Source organism: Lutra lutra, chromosome 8 (assembly GCF_902655055.1).
Source record: "Lutra lutra chromosome 8, mLutLut1.2, whole genome shotgun sequence".
In the NCBI taxonomy this organism is placed as follows: Eukaryota; Metazoa; Chordata; class Mammalia; order Carnivora; family Mustelidae; genus Lutra; species Lutra lutra.
In genome coordinates, this window is record NC_062285.1 from 78,078,767 (window position 1) to 78,104,546 (window position 25,780).

General features: G+C 34.8%; 1 protein-coding gene across 6 annotated transcripts in view; it reads left to right on the forward strand.

The window, feature by feature from the left end:
* Positions 1-25,780, forward strand: part of CCDC91 (coiled-coil domain containing 91) — a 377,326-nt gene that overhangs the window by 184,608 nt on the left and 166,938 nt on the right. For all 6 annotated transcript variants that reach the window (XM_047741685.1, XM_047741684.1, XM_047741683.1 and 3 more), the window contains one exon: positions 21,979-22,086. In XM_047741685.1, coding sequence (XP_047597641.1) covers positions 21,979-22,086 — 108 coding nt within the window. The remainder of the gene's footprint in view (positions 1-21,978; positions 22,087-25,780) is intronic.

Consider the following 25,780-nt stretch of genomic DNA (forward strand, 5'->3'; position numbering starts at 1 on the left):
GGTGTCTTGCAGGCACCTAATATCAGTATAATACTATCAGTATAGTATTTGCTATCAGTATAATACTTTACTCAAAATGAGTTAGGATATGTTCTCCTTTCTTTAATTTTTTGGAAGAGTTTGTAAAGGATCAGTATTAATTTTTAAGAATTGTAGAATTCACCAATATAACCATGTGATACTGGATTTTTCTGTGTGAGAGTTTTTTGTTTTGTGTTTTTTTAAATAAATTCAGTTGCCTGTTAGTGATCTCTCTTTTCTTCCTGAGTTTGTTTGGTAATTTTGTTTTTCTAGGAATTTAGTTCTTGTATCTAAGTGATCTAATTTTTAGCATATAGTTGTTTATAGTATGCTCTTACAGTGCTTTTATTTCTATAAGGTAAATAGCGCTATCTTCTCTTTCATTTCTCATTTTGTAGTTTGAGTCTTCCCTCTTCTCCATTTGGTCAATTTATCTAAAGTTTTCTTCATTTTGTTTGTGTCTTCAAATAATTAACTTTTGGTTTTGTTCATTTTCTGCCATTTTCTATTCTCTTATTTACTAATTTCCACTCTAACCTTTATTTTGCATAGCCTTCTGCTTACTTTGGCCTTAACTTCGTTGTTTTTCTAGTTTGTTAAAATGGATAAGTAGGTGAAATATGTAATATCTTTTTTCTGATTAATATCTTTTTCTTTTTACTATAAACATTTATGTTTTCCCCTTGATTCTTACTAATTTCATCCCATAAGTTTTATATGTTGTATTTTCATTTTTGTTCATGTAAAAGAATTTATAATCCTAATTGTAATTTCTTCCTTAATACATTGTTTCTTTAGAAAAGTGTTGTGTAATTTATATATATGAATTCCCCAAATTTCTGGCTGTTATTAATTTCTAATTTAATTTCCTTTGGTTGGAAAACTCACTTTGATGATTTTGATTGGGGGGGAATATTCTGTAGATGTCTCCAGGTGCATTCAGTTGGTTCATAGTGTTGTTTAACTCTTCCATCTGCCGTTGGTAATATGCTTAGTTTTTCTGCCGTTTATTGATTGTATGGATATCAAAATATATATCAAAATTATTGCTGAACTCTTTGTTATTCTGTCATGTTTTGTTTCATATATTTTGGGGGTATTTCTTCACTGCATATGTTTTTAAGTGTTGTATCTTCCTAATGTATTGACCCGTTTATTCTTGTAAGATGCTCTGGTATGATTTTTTTCCCTTTTAAAGTCTGGTTTGTTTGTTTGTTTTTTCTGACATTAATATAGCCACTCCGGCTCTGCTGTAGTTTTTTATTTGCATGGTGTATCTTTTCCCATCATTCTCTCATTTTCCCATTATATTTAATTTTTTTTTTAAATTTAATTTTTTCAGTGTTCCAAGATTCGTTGTTTATGTACCACACCCAGTGCTCCATGCAATACGTGCCTTCCACAATACCCACCACCCCGCTCACCCAGTCCCTCACCCCCTTCCCCTCCAAAACCCTTTGTTTCCCAGAGTCCACAGTCTCTTATGGTTTGTCTCCCCTCTGAGTTCCTCCAACTCACTTCTCCTCTCCTTCTCCTAATGTCCTCCATGTTATTCTTTATGCACCACAAGTAAGTGAAACCATATGATAATTGACTCTCTCTTTGACTTACTTCACTCAGCATAATCTCCTCCAGTCCCATCCATCATCATTAGCCATCAGGGAGATTCAAATCAAAACCACATTGAGATACCACCTTACACCAGTTAGAATGGCCAGAATTAACAAGACAAGAAACAACAAGTGTTGGAGAGGATGTGGAGAAAGGGGAACCCTCTTACACTGTTGGTGGGAATGCAAGCTGGTGCAGCCACTTTGGAAAACAACGTGGAGGTTCCTTAAGAAATTAAAAATAAAACTTATCCCATCCTTTTATTTTGAACCAGTTTGTATCTTTGAATCTAAACTGTCTCTTGTACAAATACGGTTATACACCTTTTTAAAAGGTAATTGCTTTTAAATCAAGAGAAGAACAGAGCAGAAATAACCAATTATATTGTCTTTTGAAACTACCTACATGATTAACTTTACTGGCATGCTTTATTCATGTGGATTGAGTTATTGTCTGATTTTACTTTTTTTAGCTTTAAGAACTTCCTTTAGTATTTACTGTAAGTTATGTCTGCTAACAATGAATTATCTTGAAGTACCTTTTGTTCAGTTTCATTCTTTAAAGATAGTTTTCTACTTTTAAAAGCTTTTTTGTTTCCTTTCGTTGGATATAAGATTCTTGTGAGACAAGTTTTTTGTTTAGTTTTAGCACTTTGAAAATGTCATCCCATTACCTTCTCTCTTTCATTATTTCTAATGAGAAGTAAGCTCTTAATTTTTTTGTGGTTATCTTGTATGTGATGAATCATTTTTCTACTGTTTTCAAATTGTTTCTGTTTTTGTCTTTTAGCATTTTGAGTGTAATATATCTGGGTGTGTATCTCTTCTAGTTTTTCCTACATGGAAGTCATTGAGCTTCTTATATGTATAGATTGTATTTTGTCACTGTGGGAAGTTTTCAGCCATTATTTCTTTAAATATTTTTTTTTTAAAGATTTTATTTATTTATTTGACAGAGAGAGATCACAAGTAGACAGAGAGGCAAGCAGAGAGAGAGAGGAGGAAGCAGGCTCCCTGCTGAGCAGAGAGCCCGATGGGGACTCGATCCCAGGACCCTGAGATCATGACCTGAGCCGAAGGCAGCGGCTTAACCCACTGAGCCACCCAGGCACTCCTCTTTAAATATTTTTTATTCTCTTCTTCCTTTGTGTTACTTTCACTACGTACATGTTTGTCTGCTTAATACTGTCTCACACTTTTCTGAGGCTCTATTCATTTTTCCTCATTATTTAAACACTGTAGTTCAGGTTTCATAGTCTTTATTGATATTTCTTCAGATTTACTGATTATTTTTCTCTCAGTTCAAACCTAATATTTAGAAGCTACAAAAAAATAATTTATTGCTAAAAAATGCTTAACCATCATCTGAGATTTCAGTTAGCCATAATATCTTTTTTGCTGGTGGAGGGTTTTGCCTCGATGATGATGGCTGCTCACTGATCAGGCTGGTGGCTGCTGAAGGTTGGGGTGGCTGTAGCAGTTTCTTAAAATAAAACAACAGTGAAGTTTGCCACATCAATTGACTGTTTCTTTTATGAATGATTTCTCTGTAACATGCAGTGCTGTTTGATAGCGTTTTACCTATAAAATTTTTCATTTTTTTGTTCTACATTTCCACTCCAGAATTTCCTGTTGTTTCTTTTGTATAAATCCCTCTTTATTGATAGTGTGTATTTTACGAGATGTTATTTAATTATTTAAGCATAGTTTTCTTTAGTTCTTCAAACATTTTTTCAGTAGGTGCTTTGAAATCTTTTTCTGCTAAGTCACGTCTAGACCATATCAAAGGCAGTTTCCGTTGACTCCTGTTTTCCCTGTGTATGTGACACAGTTTAATAGTTCTTTTCATGTCTATTAATTTTTTATTGAAAACTAGACATTTTAGATAAACTATAGTAGCAACTTTGTGTCTTCAGTCCTCCAGAGACTTTGTGCTTTTGTTTGTTGATTATATAGTGAAGTTCATTTTTTTTTGAATTGTGCAGCTTTTGTAGAGTAAAATGGATATTTACATACTGTTTCTGACTATAAGAAATGACTATTTTAGAACCATGCTTTCTTTAACTATCTCTTTCCTGGACTCTATTTTGTGATTCTGACTTGTCTATGTTTTATCATAAGTAGCTGTTAGTTTCTGTTAATTTCTAGTTTATTGCTCTAATGTTTGTGACAGTGCCCTAGGATATCCATTGATCCCCAGCCTGATTCACTTATACATCAGTTATAGATCATTCCCTTTGATATGGGTGCTTTGTGTGCTAGAGTCTTGCTATAACCTTTCCCTGTCATAGAACCTATGGACTGTGCATAGGCCCTGGAAGAATAGGATGCTTAATTTGCTCTTCATTGGCTTCCTCACACAGATCCTTCTTTTACAGTTGCAGCTATGCATGAGGGAGAGAGGGTAGGTACTATTCTGCTACATGGCTGCCGCCATTGCTCAGTATAGATCTTCTGTAATACAGAGTTCATGAGGAAGGGATTGTCAAGTGTTTATAGCTGTTAAATATCTCTGGAATAATTCTTTTACCTCAAGAATGTACTAGAGATGGGAACTGGCATTTGTCTTCTGAGCCCAGCTGAGCAGCTGTCTTGCAATACAGAGCTGTGCAGAAAAGAATTGTATTTTTTTACCAGCTGCCCTATTTATGTGATGTAAACCTTCTTCAGCATAGAGCTATGGAACATAGGATCTATTAATGTTCACCAGCTGCCAAGACCACCAGGAATGATTTTTACACTAATAGGTTGGGGAAGATGGGAGCTGTCACTCAGCTGCTGAGCCTGTTGAAATGGTTCTTCTGCAAGGCTCAGCTGTGGGTGAGTGGGTGAAGTTCTAGGTTGAGTATCATAATATCCTTCTGTTCTTACAAGGTTTCTATAAACTTTGTTTAATAAATGCTGCTCAATTTGTTGTAAGCCCTTTGATAAATGTCCGGAGACTCTGAATGATTGTTTTTGCTTAAAAGATACATGAGGTTAGAGGATTCTCTGAGCTCTTAACATTACCATTCCAGAAATCCCAGACCACCCCCCCTTATTTATTTTAATAGGTATTAAAATAGTGATTACTTATTACATATGTTCTTCACTTAACAAGTTATCCTGGGATCAGGGAATATCTAGGAGCCATGACATTCTTTGTCTCTCGCTCCGTATTGACAAGAGTTGAGGATTTGTGTACACCATCCTGTCATATATGAGTACATCAACCTTTGGATCATTGCTGATTTCTTTGTCTAATGCTTTTCTAAAATGTGACTTTTTTTTACATGAATAAATTCTGATATTATACCACTTACAAATTTTAGAATATGCTTTGGGTTTTGTTTCAGCAAATTACCATGGATTCAAATACTAATTTAAAGCTTAATGATTTAAATGCCAATCTTACTTTTTTTTTTTTACATTGGTAATCAGAAAGGAAAAAAAAAGCCCTTAAGTTCTAATTCATTTGCTTAGCACATTTGTGCACCTAATACACTCAAATGAAATAGCACTTATTAAAGCTCCCAAATGATGTGATCAACAGTTTCTAATTAAAAAATAGAAAAAAGCCGTGTTATGATTTCAACTTTTCACAAAGAATTAAAAGTTCTGATTCACCTTTAATTAGCCCCATGTAGACATAACTTGGGGATATTGTGGGTTTGGTTCCAGACCACCACAGTAAAGTGACTATAGCAGTAAAGTGATTCAAATGAATTTTTTGGTTTCCCAGTGCATATAAAAGTCATGTTTACACCATACTGTAGTCTGTTAAGTGTGTAGTAGCATTATGTCCAGAAAAGTATGTACCTTAACTAAAAATACTTTATTGCTAAAATGCTAAAACCATCATCTGAGATTTCAGCTTCTAACGTCTTTTTGCTGGTGGAGGTTCTTGCCTTGATATTGATGGCTGCTGACTCATCAGGGTGGTGGTTGCTGAAGGTTAGGGCATCTGTGGCCATTTCTTAAAATCAGACAACCGTGAAGTTTGCTGCATTGATTGACTCTTCCTTCTATGAATGATTTCTCTGTAACATGCAATGCTGTTTGATAGCATTTTACCCATAGTAGAACTTCCTTTGAAATTGGAGGTAGTCCCCTCAAAGTCTCTATTGCTTTATCAGCTGAGTTGATGTAATATTCTTTCTTGCCATTTCAACTATCTCAACAGCATTTTACCAAGAGTAGATTCCACCTCAAGAAACCACTTTCTTTGCCCATCCATAAGAAGGAACTCCTCATCTGCTAAAGTTTTTTTAGGAGATTATAGCAATTTAGGTATAATAATAATGAAAAAGTTTAAAATAATGAGAATTACCAAAATGTGACACAAAGACATGAAGTGAAGAAATCCTGTTGAGAAAATGACATTGATACACTTGCTTCACCCGGGTTGCCACAAGCCTTCAATGTATAAAAAGCGCAATATCTGTGAAGCAAAATGAGATGAAGCACAATAAAACAAGGTATCCGTGTGTTTAGTGGGTTAGCTGACCTCATCAAATTGGAATTCAGTTCTTTTTGAAACTCCTCATTTTTACAACTTCAAACCATCCACTGCAGGAACTTGGTAAATACCCGTATTTAAACAACTTGGAGATCCAAAGTTATTTTGTACTCTTATTATGTTTTACGGACTCCTATTCTTATCTTTTTCTACCTTTAATAATGATATATAATAATTTATATTTTTTTAATCTATGAATTCCCAGAAGAGTGTTGCATTTCTGCAAAACTTTCTATTTTGGGACTGCCAAGTACTTCTGTTAGTAGAGCTAACTGATTATTTTCAAGTCAGTTAGGCCTTGATCAAAGCCCCATTTCTGGTACTTAGGAACAGGATCACCTTGGGCAGTTTCTTACATATGAATTTTAATTTCCTCTTGAGTAAAAGGGGGAATAAGCCATAGAACCTATTCATAGGAGCATTGTGAGGATCCAGTGAGATAACGTATATTACTTGGCTAATAATAATGCTGTTAATAAATACTAGTTGTTATAATTATCATTGGTATACCAATTTTCTAACATAGCAATTTTGATGCATTGCCATTATTTTACAGCTGATTAGTAATGAGTTTCCTTTTCAAAATGATACATTGTGAATTCTTATTTCAGTTTTCTTTTTAGAACTATCCACTTAAGGGAAAGAGATTGTGGACCAGCCCTACATATTCCTGGGCTCCTGTTAAAAAGCCAGCATTCTTCTGATCATTTAGAAAATAAATTGCTTGCTCCAGATTGATGAAAGGACATGTGAAATTCTGCTAAAGTACAGAAGAAAACAAAGCTCAAATTAAGCTAATGTGCTATATATGCCAACTTTTCCCATAATGTTTACTTAATTTTGTTTACTTTTTCTTCCATGTCATGATTTTAAAAATCTTTTATGCTGATAATTAACAACAGTAAAGTAAATATAGATCTTGGAAGGCTTTCCATAGGAGCATGCCACATCTAAGATTGTTTACAAGAATTTTCCTTCACTTGTTTCATTGGGCTTTTGTCTTTAAATTGTCATTCTTCGTTATGTGCACTGGCTCAGACTTAGCAATTCTTTTATGTCTATAGTTTTCTCTATCAAGGATTATTATCTGTGACGTAGACTATCTTAATTTTTTTAAGTTAATGAGTAGTTGCATTACTGTAATGCTTTTTTGCTTAAGATGACTTTAACAGTTTTCACTGATCAGGATTTCTTAATCCTTTAGTTCCCATCATTTGCAGTACATAATAAATTACTCATGATGCCTTTTTTTTTTTTAAAAAAAAAGGTTTATTTATTTATTTGAGAGAGAGAGAGCACACAAGGAGGGGGAGAGGCAGAGGGGAGAGGGAGAAGTAGGCTTCCCACTGAGCAGAGAGCCCAACTTAAGGCTTGATCCCAGGACCCTGAGATCATGACCTGTGCTGAAGGCAAACACTTAACCAGTTGAGTCACCCAGGTGCCATGTGATGATTTTTTAAAAATGCATATGCCAAGGCAGATTTTCTCTCCAAAAATTCTAAATCATTTGTTATTGGTGGTATATAAGTATCCGTATTTTCTTTAAAGTTCTAAAAGTCAATTCTGCTGCTTCTGTGGTAGGTGTGAGTTAATCATTGTCTTGTTCCTTCATATTTATTTGCCTGTCAGAATATTCTGTTTCAGCCTGTTGCCATTATTTCCCCATTTTTGTCATCTAATATTGAACCTGTCCAGGTTGTGTATATGTGTGTGTTTCCCGTTGAAATCACTGGGAAATTCTTCTGTACAAGAAAGATGAGAAATACTCTAACAGAATTTCAGTGACTGTAGGATGGACTTCTCTTTGTTTTTGAAAGTTAAAAAAGAAACAAAAGTTTTAGCTATGACCAAAAAACTAGAATTTATTCAGCATTAAGTTTTTTTTTTCCTTTTTTTTAACTTGTGTCCTGTTTTTCCCAATGTGGGATTAGTGATCACAATAAGAAAAACCTTCTTTATAGTGGAGGATTGGTATGATAGCAAAGAGGGACTATCAGAGAAAGTCATACATGGGGAAAATACAGGTGTATTTGCTAAAACAGATATAATTCTGTAACTTAAGGAGTAAGGTGTCTTATTTTTTAAAGAGAAAGTATCTTGTTCTCCACCTCTTACACGGATGTGTTTGTTGCTTCTCTTTTCAGAAGTATCTTATTATACAGGGATTCAATTAATGCGTGTGTATTAAGTCCTTGATCTAAAGCTGTTTTTCAGATGCTGACACATTCTTAAAATGAATTTTCTTTTTATCCTAAATAACTTTTGGAGAGAAATTTCCAAAGAAAGCTGTAGTTGACTCAGTGTGCTGAAGTTTAAAGCTGGGACTATTGCTAACATGCTATTACAGTGAGTGGAAAGTACTCAAGAAATCAAGTTCAACATGTTGTTTTTATTTTATCTTACTTTGAACCTGGTTCATTAAAAATTCCAGTTTGACACAAATAAGATAGGAACATATTTCCTGGTTAACATTTTTGTTTTGCCACTGTGTACAGACAGTGACAACAGATTCCCCCCCCCCTTCCTTGTCTGTGTGTGTGTGTTTGTGAATGTGTGTGTGTGTGGTGTTTGCTTTAAGGTAGAGAAGTTAGAAAGGGTTTTCCCTTTTGAAAATCTTCTATACCAAGTTTTTATTTTCATCCTGAAGTTACATTTACAGGTTATTTTCTTGGTTCCATCACAATGTGTGTATTTTTAAGATTAAATTATTTTCTATTTTTGTTGTTTAAATGTAAGGAATTTAGATATCTTCCAAATCATAGGAAGCATGAAAAGTATTGAAATTTATTAAATTTTGACGTAGTTGACAGATTAGCAAAAATGGTGTTCAGAATAGCCTGAAAAAGGCATAAAAGAAAAATGCAAACACCAATTAATTTATAACTCTACTGACATAATATGTATTATATGTCTAGACCCTCTTGTGGGTTCCTCATCTAAATATTTTTTTGTGTCGGTTTTTTGGTGATATGAAAATCAGTTCCTGGTCATCACATTCATCTTAAAACTAGAAAAGTTTTGTATGCAGACTTCTCAAAATTTAGAGCTTTCTTTTCTCCCCCTGATGTTTTGCGTACACACATTTGGCCAGGCAAAGTGTGTTTACAAAACTATATCTGCACATCTCAAGGTATCTCCACTAAAATAGACATTTAGACACACACACCCATTCCTCTTTTACTTTGTTTCTGAATCTTGACGGATGTGATGATCTTTAATTCTGTGTATTATAAACCAGATGCTAAAACCTAAAGAGTGCTTGACATATGAGTAGTGCTTAAAGTACTGTCTTGACTATTTTAATGAGAAAATAAGATTCTAGATTCTAGATTCTAGATTCTTCTCTAGTCTAAGAACATCTCACAAAGAGAATTTTCTGATATATTTGTTTTCTCTTCTTACTGTTTAAGTATGAGAGTACTGGCTAAGATACACCAGAGTTTTAATGTATTGGGCACATGAGGTGTTTGCTCCTCATGGTAGAAAATGATACAAAATTGTTACATAAACTGAAGTTTTTCTGAAGTTATCTTGATTAAAATTCTTGATATATTCATTTCCCATGTTAACGAACCTCAGCTTTATTGAGAGTGTCCGTCTTCTGCATTTTATGTAAAGTTTAAGTATGTCTGAACTATCTTTTGTTTGTTTTTTTTAAAGTTTTTTTTTTTTTTTTTTTTTTTTTTTTTTTTTGACAGAGAGAGATCACAAGTAGGCAGAGAGGCAGGCAGAGAGAGAGAGGAAGGGAAGCAGGCTCCCTGCTAAGCAGAGAGCCCGATGCGGGACTCGATCCCAGGACCCCGAGATCATGACATGAGCCGAGGGCAGCGGCTTAACCCACTGAGCCACCCAGGCGCCCCGAACTATCTTTTGTTAAGGATTGCTTTGAATTTTAGCATTGTACTATATGTTAAACGCCAGGGTGGAGTATCACATGCCTGCTGTATTCCATTTTTCAAAGGCATCTACTTGCTAGTATTTTATTTGAACTCTTGAGTTGTTTGTACCGTTTTATAAGGGAGAGCATATTACATCTAGGAGACCAGTTTTTCCCAGGGTGTAGAATTACTTGTATTGTATAAAGTTCTGCTCCAAGGAGGGGGGAACAACTTTGTTTTCTCTTCTTTTGATATTTTTCCTTGATTAAAGATTGCTGACTTTTTATGCAGAGAGGGGAGAAATAAGTATTAAGATGTGTGAGACCTGTCATATATCTTTTTTTTTTTTGAGTTCCATTGTTTTGTTAACTCAAAGGTATGAAATAAATTTATAGTTTCAGTTATTTGATTGAACAAGGATTCTCATAAATTCCAGCTTTTATCGTGTGATCAGATTTTTCCTGGACAAATACAGATGTTTGCTGTTGCCAATAGACTTTGGCCTAACAGCATGCTAGATACTAGTGATTGGTTTGGAACTAACGACTTGGCTTGTCCCTTCTTATCCCTCCCACCAAACTTAACCTCAGTAGAGGATAGAGAAAGTTTGGTAGTTGAGAATAGTTCTTGTGTGCCTTCTGAGTTTCTTGGGCTAAGCCAGAATTTTGTATGCAAGGCTATTCTTGTGGTTTTTCCAGCTAGGCCAAAACCAAAAGGCATTGGAAATCTTGCAGGAGAACTTGTTCTAATATATATTTAAAGCTTGCTTTTTTATACTGTGACTGGTACATCAGCCTGACAGTCAAAGGAATGAAGGGAGGAATACTTCATACTGTATTGAGGATATATATTTCAAGTTTTGCTGCAGAGCAGATCTTGAAAAATACCTCCAAAGATTAAAAAAAAAAAAATTTAATGAGTAGGATTTATGTAGTTAGCTGTTTCTTAAGACACGTAAGACCTGCCTTTTCCCCATTGGTTATTTTTGGCTTACCTTCTAAAATGTACTTTGAATGCCATAGGTTCACTTTTTATATCTCATCAGGTTAATATTTGTAACTACTATTGATGAGATTTGAAAATTTTATCAATATCAGCCCTACCCACCTGGGTTTGTTGATTAATTACAGATTTTTGTTTATTATCATAAAAATCCAGGCTACTCTGTCATAAGTATCTTCTATCCGGTAAAATACTGTCTTTCCACATTGACCAGATGAAGCTTGACCTGTTCTCATGGGATAGTAAGTTTTTTCAAATCTTCCTTTTATCCAAGCTTATTCAACAGGTTTCTATATCTAGTAATGATGCTGGAAGAGTGATTATATAGTATCTATAGAAGGTATCATTTCTGTAACTATTCCAGTCAGTGTAGCATATCAGTTATGTGAGTCTTAATCTCTTCTTATTCCAGTGAACTGAATTGTCATCAAGGTCTATCTGGATTCAGGCATTTTCAGTCTTAGTGCCTGAAAAGTGTTATGTAATTAGACTTCAGGGGAAAAAATTGATGCATATGTGTTATAGATTTGTTGTTATTCATTTTTTTATTGGCCACCAATATTCCAGTTAGTGAAAGACTGCATACCATAGCTCCTAGAGGCAGAAAAGATAAACTGGTTAAAGTTATTCATATACTCATTTAATTTTCCGAGTCCACATGAGGGTATGTACCCAAAAAGCTGCTTTAATTTTTTAAATCTTTTGCCTGTTTGAAAGGATGTAAGAAAGGAATGGTTAGCTGTATTCTTTCCTCTGAACTATAAAACACAGACTCTGAGGAAGGAAAGCAGAGATACAATATCCAGTGAAATGTTGAGATGTCTGTGACCTTTGTAATTAGTGTGCAACCCAGTATCAGAATAGAAGGCTGGATTTGATTTTATCTTTTAAGTTCTTGTTAATCAGCTTTGGGGATACTTGATAGATAAGAATATATATATATATATATATTTTTTTTTAATTTTTTTATTTTTTCAGCATAACAGTATTCATTATTTTTGCACCACACCCAGTGCTCCATGCAATCTGTGCCCTCTACAATACCCACCACCTGGTGCCCCCAACCTCCCACCCCCCACCCCTTCAAAATTCTCAGATCGTTTTTCAGAGTCCATAGTCTCTCATGGTTCACCTTCCCTTCCAATTTCCCTCAACTCCCTTCTCCTCTCCATCTCCCCTTGTCCTCCATGCTATTTGTTATGCTCCACAAATAAGTGAAACCATATGATAATTGACTCTCTCTGCTTGACTTATTTCACTCAGCATAATCTCTTCCAGTCCCGTCCATGTTGCTACAAAACTTGGGTATTCATCCTTTCTTTCTTTCTTTTTTTTTTTTTTTTTTTTTTTTTTTTTTTTTTTTACAGCTTTATAAACATATATTTTTATCCCCAGGGGTACAGGTCTGCGAATCGCCAGGTTTGCACACTTCACAACACTCACCATAGCACATACCCTCCCCAATATCCATAACCCCACCCCCTCTCCCAACCCCCTCCCCCCATCAACCCTCAGTTTGTTTTGTGAGATTAAGAGTCACTTATGGTTTGTCTCCCTCCCAATCCCATCTTGTTTCATTTACTCTTCTCCTACCCCCTCAAAAGAATATATATTTTTATACCAAGGATTAATTTTTAGGCCACAGGAGGATTTACTCTATTATTTTCAAAATATTTTTTGACGAGGTAACATATGTATGCAATATAAAGTTCAGAAGATATAGAAGCACCAAGTTCAAGGGTTATTCTATTTTTTGTTTAGCAGGAAATTCATGTAACCAAATGTTTTTAGTAATTAATCCACTGTAACAACCTAATGTAGGCTAATGTTCAGCCAGCAAGCACCACTTTGTGCCATTTTCTAATAGTGAAGTACCTCTATAGCAGTTAGTATATTAATAGTTCTTGTGAACCACTTTAATCCATTTTGGAGGCTTCTCCCTCATCCCTTACAATCAAGCCGGAGCTTGGCATTGGAGGAGGCCCTTGACACCTGATCTCTTTTATGGGGATGGGACTTCTGATTGTTGGGTGCCCAGTCCAGTAGATTTGAAATATTTTACATATCACCTTAAATATTATCACTTTTGTAATATATGGCTAACTTTTAACTGGAAAAGAACCCAGTTCAAGGATCTTACCTTATCATCAATGTTACTCCTTTTATGATCAAAAGAAAACAAAAAGGAAAATTTAATCTTTGTCAATATGTCCTCTAATAAAATTTGTTTTCATGAAACCTCTCATCTCTCTCCATGTTGATAGCTTTAACAGTGGGAAAACGTGTTCTTTTCTAATCTTTGAAATCTATATTGGGTGAATGATCAATCTTGATTAATTTGGAGGAAAATTCTTTAATGATCTTAAATCTGGTAATAAAACAATAATGTTGATCCTAACTTGAATCCACATAGCATCAGTTTTATTTGTCATGAGAAAGTGAGGAATTTAGTTCTCAGATACCAGCAAATGGTTAGAATAATCTGATTTTGAAGTATCAATATAAAGAATTAGATTAACAGTCATAATTTCATAGAACTCCTTTATCATTGGCAGAGATGAAACTCTGTTATCCTCCCCATTTATGAGATAAGGAATCTGAGACATAGAGAAGCACAGTGCTTTATCAAACACATATAGGCTGAGGAGAAGTTTTATATAAAAGCCAAACATCTCAAACCTTGATGCAGGAGTCTACTCAACAAATTACCCTGCCTCCTTGGAATATTAATGCATGTGCATTTAAGCCAAATATTTCCAACATTCAGATGGGTTTCTTCTTTTCCATGGTCTCTGATATATCAGAAAATCAGATGCATAGTTCTTCAGTGTAACCAGGTGCTTTGTTTAGGCATAATTCTTTCTTTCTTTCTTTCTTTCTTTCTTTCTTTCTTTCTTTCTTTCTTTCTTTCTTTCTTTCTTCACTGAAACTGTAGCTCTTACTGAAGTCACAAGGAACAATACCGTGGCATCTGAGGGTGAGGCATATCCATGTGGCCGCTTTTCAGAAGTTTAAAGTATCTGGAGGCAGACATGCAGAGCCTCTATGCTGTGCTTAATTTTAGAAACTTCTTAATTTTAATGTGTTGTCCATGGCACAAAAGAAATTTTCACTGGGAGACTTTTGTGGTGTTTGAGGTAACAACTCTTATGTTACTAGAATCCCTTAACAACAAGGCCAATAGGAATGATTCCCTCTGTCCTGAAGATTTTCTTTGGCTTTCACAGCTTCCAAAGCACTTTATAACATGGCTAGATTATATTGAATTTCCATGTTTAGACCTACACCCATAATTTAACATTTTTCTTTTTGAATTGTATAGTACCACGGCACTGTAATTCAAATACATAGAAAAACCTGAGGATCACTGCAATTCCAAGTACTTGAGAACTGTAAAAGTATAAACTTTCAGCAGACTCAACATGACCTTCTTAATTTTCCTTTTTTAAATGAAGGGAAAGGAAGAAAGAAATCTTTTGTATTTTAATCAATTTTTTTCCATTATTTTAGGTAGTCATTTCTGTCCCATTTTCTGAAAAAAAAGTATGACTAAGTCCATCACTGTCACTCCTCAGACATACTTTGGAGAAACATGTACCTTCATTCTCCTCAAGGGTTGAATTTCCAGGGCCTAATTTCTGCCAGCCTGGGTAGTAGGAGACCATGGACCTACACTTGAATTTGGAGCCAATTTTGAGTAAGTGAAAGCCTTAAGTTCAGATCAAAGTCTTTATTCTAGAGAGTTATTACTCTTTATTCCTTTTTACAATGCACTTTTAAATCACCTGTCAATGATAGGATTTGATCACATTATTTCTTTCTGTAGCCCAACAAAATTTCCTAAAATGTCTAAATGTTGTTTTCAGGGATAGCCTAATGTTCTCTTCTAAGACATCCATATAATATACCTCAACTCGATTACTAGGTCACTGATCAGAAGCCTTTAAATACATACATACAGGGGCACCTGGGTGGTTCAGTGCATTTAGCCTCTGCCTTGGGCTCAGGTTATGATCTCAGGGTCCTGGGATCAAGCCCCACATCAGGCTCTCTGCTCAGCGGGGAGCCTGCTTCCCCCACCCTCTCTCTCTTCCTGCCTTCCTGTCTGCTTGTGATCTCTGTCTGTCAAATGAATAAATAAAAATCTTAAAAATAAATAAACACATACATACATGTGTATTATCTGTTTGTATGACATACAATATTTTTTCCTCCACACTACAAGCCATCAGAGCTATAGATTGATGTCTTAGACCCCAAAATTGGCAAGAGCTAGTTTTTGGTTAGTCAAGAGTTGTTGAACATTAAGATGAGTTAGAAACCAAACTCAACTTTTGGAGCCAAATCTAGTCAGCTGCCCTCGTTTGGACATGATGTCTTCATTTTTACAGTCTTTGTTCCCAGTTAATTTATAAAATGGTTAAACTTGGGGTGCCTGGGTGGCTCAGTGGGTTAAGCCTCTGCTTTCGGCTCAGGTCATGATCTCGGGGTCCTGGGATCGAGTCCTGCATTGGGCTCTCTGCTCGGCAGGGAGCCTGCTCCCCCCCCCCCACCTGCCTCTCTGCCTACTTGTGATCTCTCTCTGTCAAATAAATAAATCTTCAAAAAAAACTGGATGAACTTAAGTATTATAGAAGAACTGCATGCTAATAGAGTATCCAGAAGAAGTTCAAGTATGTATTACTTGCCAGGTGTACTTATATCTGTGGCACTTTTTGTGAGAATATGAAAAATTCAGTTTGTTCTTGTTAGGATTAATCCTTCATTACCAGAGAGGAAAATTGCATAACTCTTACTTCTACTGGATAAAAAAATTTTTATGCATGGTATGTTAATTATAAGTTCCCAATTTACTTGTATATGAGTAGCCCACAAAAATCAATGCTACATATTTTTATTCTTTCACAAATTGTCCATTGATGGAGAACTTTGATAGTATTTGAGTGCTTTTGGTACTTTGCAGTGCTGTTCAAAAATATTAAAAAAAAAACAGATTATAGATGCTTCCTTGTTTAAATCTTTTAGGGGTTTTTCACTGTAGTTAGAATAGAATGAAAATGCCTTTTCATGGTTCTCAATGATTCTGGTCCTCTACCCACTTTTCTGATCTCTGATTCACTTTTCAAGTCTAGGGGTCAATAAGAACACAGGCCCTGTGGCGAGAAATTTGACCTGGTTACGAATAAAAAGAAGTCAACAATAGCTGTAGCATCTAATGGAATTCTCTAGTTCATATGATCCGCACTGGCCTTTTTGCTAGTTCTTGAGCTCATCAGCCTTAGTCCTGCCTTGGACTTTGCACTCTCTTCTTTGATGGAAATGTTCTTCCCTCAGATATTCTATATGACTGAATTTTTGTTTGCTGGTGGCAACTCTTATTTGTGCCTCTCCATAGAGCTCTTTCTTGACTAGCCTTTCTAAAAATTTTCTTTTCCATTTTTTTTGTCCTTTTTATCGCGGTTTTTTTTTTTTTTCTTTTATAGCCAGTAACCCCATCAAAAGTGGTTTGCTGTCTACATTTTAAACCTCCTTGTCCTCCCCACTCTCTGTATCCCCTCAGCAGTAATGTAGTTCAGAAGAGTCAGGCTCATGTCTGTTTTGTTCACTCTGTATCCCCCGCTCCTAGAGCAGTGTCTAGAATGAAATGTGCATTCATTAAATACTAGTTGAATAAATGATGAATGAACAAATAATTAAGTGACTTTACAAATAGAATATGTGCTTAGTTCATGAAGAGAAATCTGCTTTATTGGGTTGAAACAGATAAGTCAAACCAGGAGCAAAGTGGGTGGATCTGAATTCAGGTCTTTGTTCCACTGAGTCTTTTCATGTGTGTTGGGACCGGTTTCTTAACCCCAGTGTCTGTTTCTTTATCTGTAAAACAGGGATGTAGAGTTCATGGGGGAAAAAAATGGATGAATTAGTTGGTGAAATGACTGAGATTCATCATTTTTCCATGTGTATCTCAGTCAGGGGGCTCTCCTTTTGAATAACGGACTCACTACCAATATGTTAGAAAAGTTGAGGTTATATTATTAGATGTGCTAATAGTTTAATAGCCTTGCAAAATTTAAAGTAATATTTTACTTAAAAAGAGCGCTTCACTAGAAAAAAAAAAACATAAAATTATCCCCTCAGAGTTTTAACTTACTCATTTTTCAGATACATTTTATTTTGCTTATTTTATTTCTGGTTGAAATTGGAAAAGATCTGAAAGAAATTTTTGAAAAGCAAACTGTAAATATTTTTTTCAAGAAAGGTGAAATTGTGCTTGATTTCAAATGATGCTTTACAATAATTAATCTATACTACTGTAGTCCAAAAGCTGAACTAAGAATATAATTACAGACATCATTGACATCAAAGTTTTAATAGTTTCTCTATGAAGAGGCAAATAATCAGGCTTGGACATGCCAAAATCGTGACATTTCTGCAGTTCATTCAACACATATTTGTTTAATGTCTTCAGTATGTTAGGTACTATTGTAGATGCACTGAGTAGGCACATGAGTGAATTAAACAAAGACTAGCTTAAATTTCAGAGGGCTGTTTATTCTATGTTTTGCTTCCAGCTTGCTCCATAGCTTTATACCTTTCTCCATTTGTTAAGTTATGACTCAGAGGATTGATACAGAAAATTTGAGGGTGGCTTTTAAAAGTCATCTAATTACTATTGACTAAAATTAGCTACAACATGTTTTGAGGTTATATACTAAATACCAACATGACATTAATGTTTTGGACACCTGGTTCTTTAGACACATCTGCTTTGCAAACCTGGACAAGCTATTTAATTTGATGAGGCTAGATCAAATCTATAAGATTTGGGCTATTTCAAGGGAGAAGAAAAACTGTGGATATGCTGAGACAATGGACTGTAGTTTAGATTGTAGTGGTCTACTTTGGCTATAGTTTTTTAAATTCCAGCATATATTTAATTCCATTAAAAATATGTATCTACAGCTTACAGGTAATGGTTGGGTGGGGTGGTTTTGACGTCGTCTGTTTGTTTTATATGGGTCTAATAATTGTAGAATTTGTAGTATACTTTTCTCCCAAGGATTTTGCAGCCTTCACACATCTCGTTTTATTTATTCAAAATTTCTTCTATGAGGTAGAAAGGATGGACATTTCCAGTCTAAAATGATAATTAAAAAAACTAAAACCCCTGGTATGATTAAATATACTTAGCAACAAATTTGGTAGATGAACTTGGTAGTTATAATTTGAAGCTTAGTGCACTTTCCAGTGAATACTGTTACCATTCACACTATTATATTTTTTCTTTCAAGATTTTATTTAAATTCTAGTTAGTTACAATATGGTGTAGTATTAGATTCAGAGGTAGAATTTAGTGATTTTTAAAAATATTAATCTTAGTACAAGAATCATCATTCATCAGATAGCTCTTGCATTGTCTACTATGTATAAGGAACTCTGTACAAAGCTGTGATGTCTAAAGATGAGTAAGTTAAGTATTTACATACTTAAGTAAAGATGAGTAAGTTCCTGTATTAAAGGAACCTGCAGTCTTATTTGCATATTTCAAATTCTTCTTAAGTATGGTTATTGGTTTTCCTTAAGCTCAGTGAGTTAAATCCCCTGGGATGACACCGTCCATCTCTGATAGGACTGAGGCTAAAACATAAATATGTTGAAAATTAATAATACTTTCCCTACCTTTAGTAGCATTTTATCATTATAGGATGTTTGTGTATATCTTTGTTTTTCTGCCTCTGCATACAATGAGGGTCTTAATGCTTTTTATATTTGTTGAGAATAGTTTAAAATAGTTTATAAAGGAAATACTTTCACATTTTTCTTTATAGCATTGTTCCTTTTATCTTTGATGTTTATAGACACAATTACAGATGAAAATATAAATTGCAGGGAAATTTTAAGATTAATGCTCATTTCTATACTTAAGATACACAAGAAATGTAAAGGCAGTTATTATGGTATATTATATTGGGAAATAAGTATCCAGTTATATAATGATAGATCATGCTGTAAAAGCAGATGGCTAGTATCAATTTGTGCTTGTAGTGTGTCCATAATGATTAATGTTATAGTTGTAAGAAAAATGTTTGGAAATTACCTCTTTTATTTGGACTGTTGACACTAATAATACAATGTTCAGTAGTATTAACCCAATTTTTAAACAGTCTTGTTATGCACGCACAATTTTAAAAATATTTGGCACCTGCTTATTTGCTACCTTCTTGCCTCCACTCTTTTTATTTATTTATTTATTTATTTATTTATTTATTTATTTGACAGAGAGATCACAAGAAGGCAGAGAGGAAGGCAGAGAGAGAGGGGGAAGCAGGCTCTCCGCTGAGCGGAGAGCCCCATGTGGGGCTCGATCCCAGGACCCTGGGATCATGACCTGAGCCGAAGGCAGAGGCCTTAACCCACTGAGCCACCCAGGCGCCCCTTGCCTCCACTCTTAACTGCAACTATTCTTATCGATTTAATAGTCTTTCCATAGAACAGTGAGCCTTATAGGGATGCTTCAGGCATCTTTTCTTTGATACATACCTCACATATAGCTATGGTGTGTGGTTACCTAGAGAATGTTTCTCTTCCACAGCAGACTGAACTCAGTGAGGATAGACTTTTTTTTTTTTTTTTTTTTTTTAATTTTTGTATTCCTGGTACCTTCCCTTCATATATCTTTTGTAGATGGGTGGATTTAAGTAACTGAATGGTGCTAAGATGAGAGGTTTAAACTATATAAAAGGCTGGTCACTTCTGCATAGCTTTTCACCACACTCCATAACCATAGCTTTGACTCTTACTTTTTTTTTTTTTTAAACTCTTACATTGTCCTATCATGCTTGCCTCCTTCATAGGGAGAGAATGAGTATGTGGTGTACAAATCAATCACTAGAAAAAAATGCTGTTCCATTGTGCTTTTTTTTTTTTTTTTAGATTTTATTTATTTATTTTAGAGAGAGAGCACGTGCACATGTGCAAGTGGGGAGAGGGACAGAGGAATAGAGGGGGAGGGAGAGGGAAAGGGGGAGAATCTCAGGCAGTCTCAGGGCTGAGCACCGGGCTCAATGGAGGGGCTTAATCTCACCACTCTCAGATCATGACCTGAGCAGAAACCAAGAGCTGCAGGCTTAACAGCTGAGCATCCAGGCACCCCTCCATTGTGTTCCTTAATTATGGTGAGAAAAGGTTTTAGTTCATTAACTTACCTGTTTCTCCAAAGGATATAATCTACTAAAAATCTATATAATTCCACTAAAATTGGGTATTTAAATTGTGGGATTATTTGAAACCATGGCAAATAGCAAAGTGAAAACAGTTCTTCCCATTAAGCAAAACAATTCTGTTGTATCCAAGACCCAAAGAGAGAATGGCATTTTTCTGTCTACAGGAGACGTCATGAATAGACCCAAGAGAATTATCATAACTATAATGTTCTTTAAATTTTCTGAAGTCCAACAAATAGAATATTGTATTTTGCCAACGGTAAATAATAATTTTACATTATCTAGTTAAAGTTTAAGAGGTTAAATTTTCGGGCCTTACATAAATTTATGATCATGGAATCTTTAAGAGGATATCTAAATGTATACATTGAAGGGCTGAAGCACCTCTCTTAAGTGCTTCTCTAAATATTAGTTAAACCTCAGTCAGAAATTTATTTTCCCTTACTAATTTGTTAGTAATTATGCAACTTTAGAGTGACAATTATTGAATTATAGGAGTGGTAGAATCATCAGACAGTTTAACATTTGCAGAAGAAGGTTAATTATCTGAAAATTTGAGACTTATCCGGAGCTTTAAAAAAATATTTTTGTCTCAGTTTTTAAAAATGTGTGCATATTTATTTAGCTCCTTAATGCATGTTGTTTCCAACCAAATAAATCTATTTTCAAAACAGAGATTATTTAAGAGATTTGGCTTATTTTTCTTTTCTTGGTGAATGTGCCAAAGGTCTGTTTTCTATAAGACGTGTGTCTGTTTCAACTTACTATTTTGATTATGAGTAGTTTATTATCCAGATAGACCTTCAAAAATAGAATATTTGCTAAAGAATTCTTATGTATATGGTTGAGTACATATTTTAGAATGATTTAGGATTTATAAATAGCATGTAATGTAATATTGGGAACACGGTAAGTATAACATATAATGCTTTAATAAAAAGGAAAGAAAAAAAAGATAATAATGTTCTAAGCATTTCCAATAAGGAAGCGAGTGGGTGGAACGTCTTCAAATGCTGATTCGGCTTCCCTTAGAACAGTGTTAATGTCTTCATACTTTACCGACTCAGGTTCCAGCATTTACATTACCCACTTAAGTTTGTCCAGTCTCCCAAGTTTTATTACTTTTTATGAATACTGCCTTGAGATTCTGACTTCCATAACTTTGACTTCTACCTTTTATATTAGGGGTGTGAACTTCCTGGGGGGCAGTTCTTTTATGTATGAAATTGCTCAGAGTTTCCATCTGCTTTTACTTGCCTTGTGGTCTTGAAGATCATGCTTGGCCCATGGGATATTACAGTGTGCCGAGAGGATGTGGAGTTTTGTCAGCCAGTGAAATATGTCTGTTTTTTTTTTTTTTCTTTCTTTCTTCTTCTTCTTCTTCTTTTTTTTCTTCAGCGGCTTTCATACACTCCTCATCCTGTGTGGTCTTCACTAAACTGAATTTATATTTAACAGAACTACTCACCCTCTTTATCATCTTCTATGACTTGGCCTTTTCTAAGGAGAAGGTGTGTGGAAGTAACATCCGAGCCAAAAAACTAGAGCGTTGGCAATAGGAAAACCTAAAACCAAAAGCCTGAAGTATGTTATAAATGAATGTGTTCAATATTCACAAATGTATAGTTTGTAATGCAGAAGAGTATCATATTTCAGATATGTACAACTGTCAAAAAAAATGTTCATGCCAACAGTAGACTCCAAGTGTTGTCTGTGATCCAAATGACTTTTTTGCTTGTTTTTAGGCACTACTGCAGTCTTCAGTTAAGCAACAAGTAGAAGCTATTGAAAAACAGTACATTTCTGCAATTGAGAAACAAGCACACAAGTGTGAAGAGTTGTTGAATACTCAGGTAATAAAATTGCACATCCATTATATATTTATACTTTTTTTCTGACTCTCCTCCCCTGAGAGCTGTATAACTGTTTATTCAGTTTCGTGCCATTTACTTTCCTTGGTGTATTTTGGAGAAAAAAAATATGGTTATGTAAACTTAATGTTAAAGTTTGGGAATTTCATGAAAGACTAAAAATAGAGCTAAAGCCCTAAAATATGTGACTCTCCCACAAATTAATGATAATTCTTATGTTAATTTCTGAGTTATGATATTATTCAGCAAATGACAAGGACAAAGAGATCACTGAATGTATTATGGCATGTGAAATGGTTTTTAGGATTATAAGATTTATAATTAATACTTGAATTTTTAAAGGCACTTATTCATGTTTGAGTACCTTTTGCTGCATGTAGGGATTGGTCTCTATTTGAATTTTTTCGTGGAATTTTTTGTTTCTTTTCTTGATTTAATGTCTTAGAAGACATTAAAGACATGATTAGCCGATTTACACTGAACAATCAGTTGGAAGATCATTTATGGAGGTGTCATAGTATGAGTAATATATTCGAGAAATTCCCAGCAACACTTGTAAATAACATAAAATATGGTAGGTGAGAATAAAACCAGCTTTATTTACTAGAACTTTTTTATATCATGGTAGGAAAATATACTAAGAATTTGGAAAACAAAATTAGGGGTAAATTTAAATAGAGACTTAATATGCCTCCCCATCACTGAGACTGGGGTCAATTCTCTTAAATTTTTTCAGTATCATTTTAATAAATGGCTTGAAAGGAAATACACGGAATTTTATAAATTTAAAATAACAATTATATTCTTATGGGTGGCGAAATACCAGGTTGTCAGAAGTATGAAGTATATGGCTTTGTAAATGGACAGAAAAATCACCGAAATAAATTAAGGTCACAGAACTGTGAAACAGCAGAAAGCATGTATTAGCCAAGGCAGGCCGGTTAAACCCTAAATGCTCTGACTTCTCACAGCAAAGATTTATATCTTACCCATGCTACATATATACCAAGGATTATCTTGGGGCTTTGTCCCATGTCGTCCTCCCCGTAGGATTTGGCCTGGTAGTGTAGGTCCTATGTGGTTCATTACCTGTTATCATTGCAGAGTGAAAAGGAGCCCAGTCAAATTTCCTACTATTAATTCAATATTCTGGACTGGAAATGATACTTCTACTCTCAATTTATATCCATAGTGCTCCACCTCATCATAATGGGGCTAAGTAGTGAGATCCTACTACGAATCTGAAAGGGAGAGAGCAGGAAATACTTGGTAAGCAGCATTAGTTATACCACAGTTGGCTCTTATGATTGCCAAATATTCCCAGTCTCCATCTTACAGGCAGATTTACTCAACCTGTCTCTTTGGGAGATAATCTGAAAGTTCTGAACAGCTATGGCCTCAATCTCAAAAGTCCAGAATCTTTAGATGGTAGGTAGGGAATGATGTACCCCAGTCTCTGTATTTGGTATACAGTGGCAAGATAAAGGTGTTTACTATAGTCAATCTCAAGAGGGATAAAGAATCAGAAATGTATAGCTATCATTAGTATATAGCAATTCTGAAATCTCCAGTGGTCAGATTAAATAAAATCTCTGTTATGGGAATAGGATTGATCTTTGAATGACCATGATTCTCTGTTTAGGGTTTAGGCACAGGTTTTCTTCTAGTTCATTGTTCTTTATGATCTTATAGATTTTAAGTTTTCAATATCTTTGTTGGCTATCCCTGAGTATTGGTGATTATACCATTTCTCAGCCTGCTTCTTGACTACAGAGAATTGGGAGGCATGGGTCATTTTAGATAGCAAATAGTGAGAGTTCAGGGTAATGGTTCTTTTGGCTCCTTATCTGTTTGATTACAATCGGCTCCATTCATCAGAGGCAAACCCACAGTTATTTTAGAGACCTACTGCCTACATTTAATATGCTTATATGTGTTTTGTGTCTTCCCTGTTTGTCTTTCTCTTTTTTTCTGATTAAAAATAACTTCATTTAGCAAACCTGGGTTGAAGAAATTCCAGTGGTCTCTTTTCTCCAAACCATTTGTTCCAAATGAAAGTATATATAGGACAGTCACAGCTTTGTTGGGTCTGTGCTTGAGGACACTAATCGATTAAATCTTGAACAGTGGATGTGACTAACACATACTTGGTTTAATACTTGCTGTAAGGTTGAATTTAGTTGGTCTTTGTTGCTCAAAGCCCTTCTCAGCTATTTCTTTTAGAAGTTGAGGTTGGGAAGGTGGTTATTCCTGCAAGTCCTCAAATTTCTGAACTTTTTCTGTTAACTGTAATTCAGTTCTTGTGAATTGTCTTTTCTTGTGAATTCATTGCTGAATTTGTCTCTTTCTTATATTGCCTTGTCAAAAATAGCCAATAGCAGAGCTAATAAATGAATTCAGCGCAGTTGCAGGTTAAAAGATTAACACACAAAATCAGTCATGTTTCTATATACCCTCAATGAATATCCGAAAAAGAAATTAAGAATGCAGTTAAGTATACAATAGGATCTTAAAGAATAATATTCTTAGTGGTAAATTTAACCAAGGAGGTGAGAGACTTGTCCATTGAAAACTACGAAACTGGGTGAAAGAAATTTAAAATAACCTAAGTAAGTAGAAGGTTATTCTGTGTTCATCAGTTGGAAACGCTGGGTAAAGAGCAGTCCAGCACTACCTCAGGACACATCGAGGAGCAGAAGCAGTTCCGTATGGTGAAATACTATTTAAAAACCAGGCACTAAAAGGGGATATGATTATAGGTAAAATCATGTAAAGTGTAAAATTGGTGATCCCACACTTGTATTCTCTAATCATATTTGAAATTTGAAGTTAGTAAATTTAATTTAACAAAAATAATAGCTGGATGGTTCCTTAGAAATAATTTAGTTTGGCATTCATGTGTATGTGTGTGTGCAGGAACATGCATTCATACCTTTCTCTCTCTCTCTCTCTTTTTCAAATTTAAAAATTTAAGGGAAAATCAAGTAAACATTCAGAGTAATTGCAATCAGGTGTTCTGAAATCTGACTCCCTGCCTTTGTCCCTTAACGGTTTACTGTGTAATGTCCTTAGCCTCTCTGTGCCTCATTTTTCTTATCTTTAGAGTGTATACACAAGTAATTCTTACCTCATAGGCTTGTCAGGAGTATTGTATGACATCAGATTTACATAGTGCTTAGAATAGAACCTGGCACATTCTGGGTGTTCAGCTGATACTGACTGAATTATTATCATATTTGTTATTATTGATCACAAGATTTCTTGGTCAAGGTACTCCCAAAACCAGGGTTAGGATTCATGTTTCCTAATTTCCAGGCTATAGAAGAAAGGTTACTTACTTGTAGTTCATATATTATCTGTGTTTGATTTTGAAAAGTCAACTTTAAATTTTTACACATTTACTTTGGGGCCTTGTTTAGCATTTGAATGCTAGACCAAGCTTTTGTCCTTCCCTCTCTTCCTTATTTAATGTGGGCCTTTTATATGACTGATATTCTCCTGGATTATATGGATATAACATGAGCAGGACACAGTCCTTCTATTAATATTAAGCGGGTAAAAATCAATGAGATTATTGTAAAACTGTGGTAAGTTATGATGAAATAAATGTTATATTAAAGGGGTATATAATTCTTTCATATTGTGTGAGGGACCACTTTATTGGACTAATGATGAG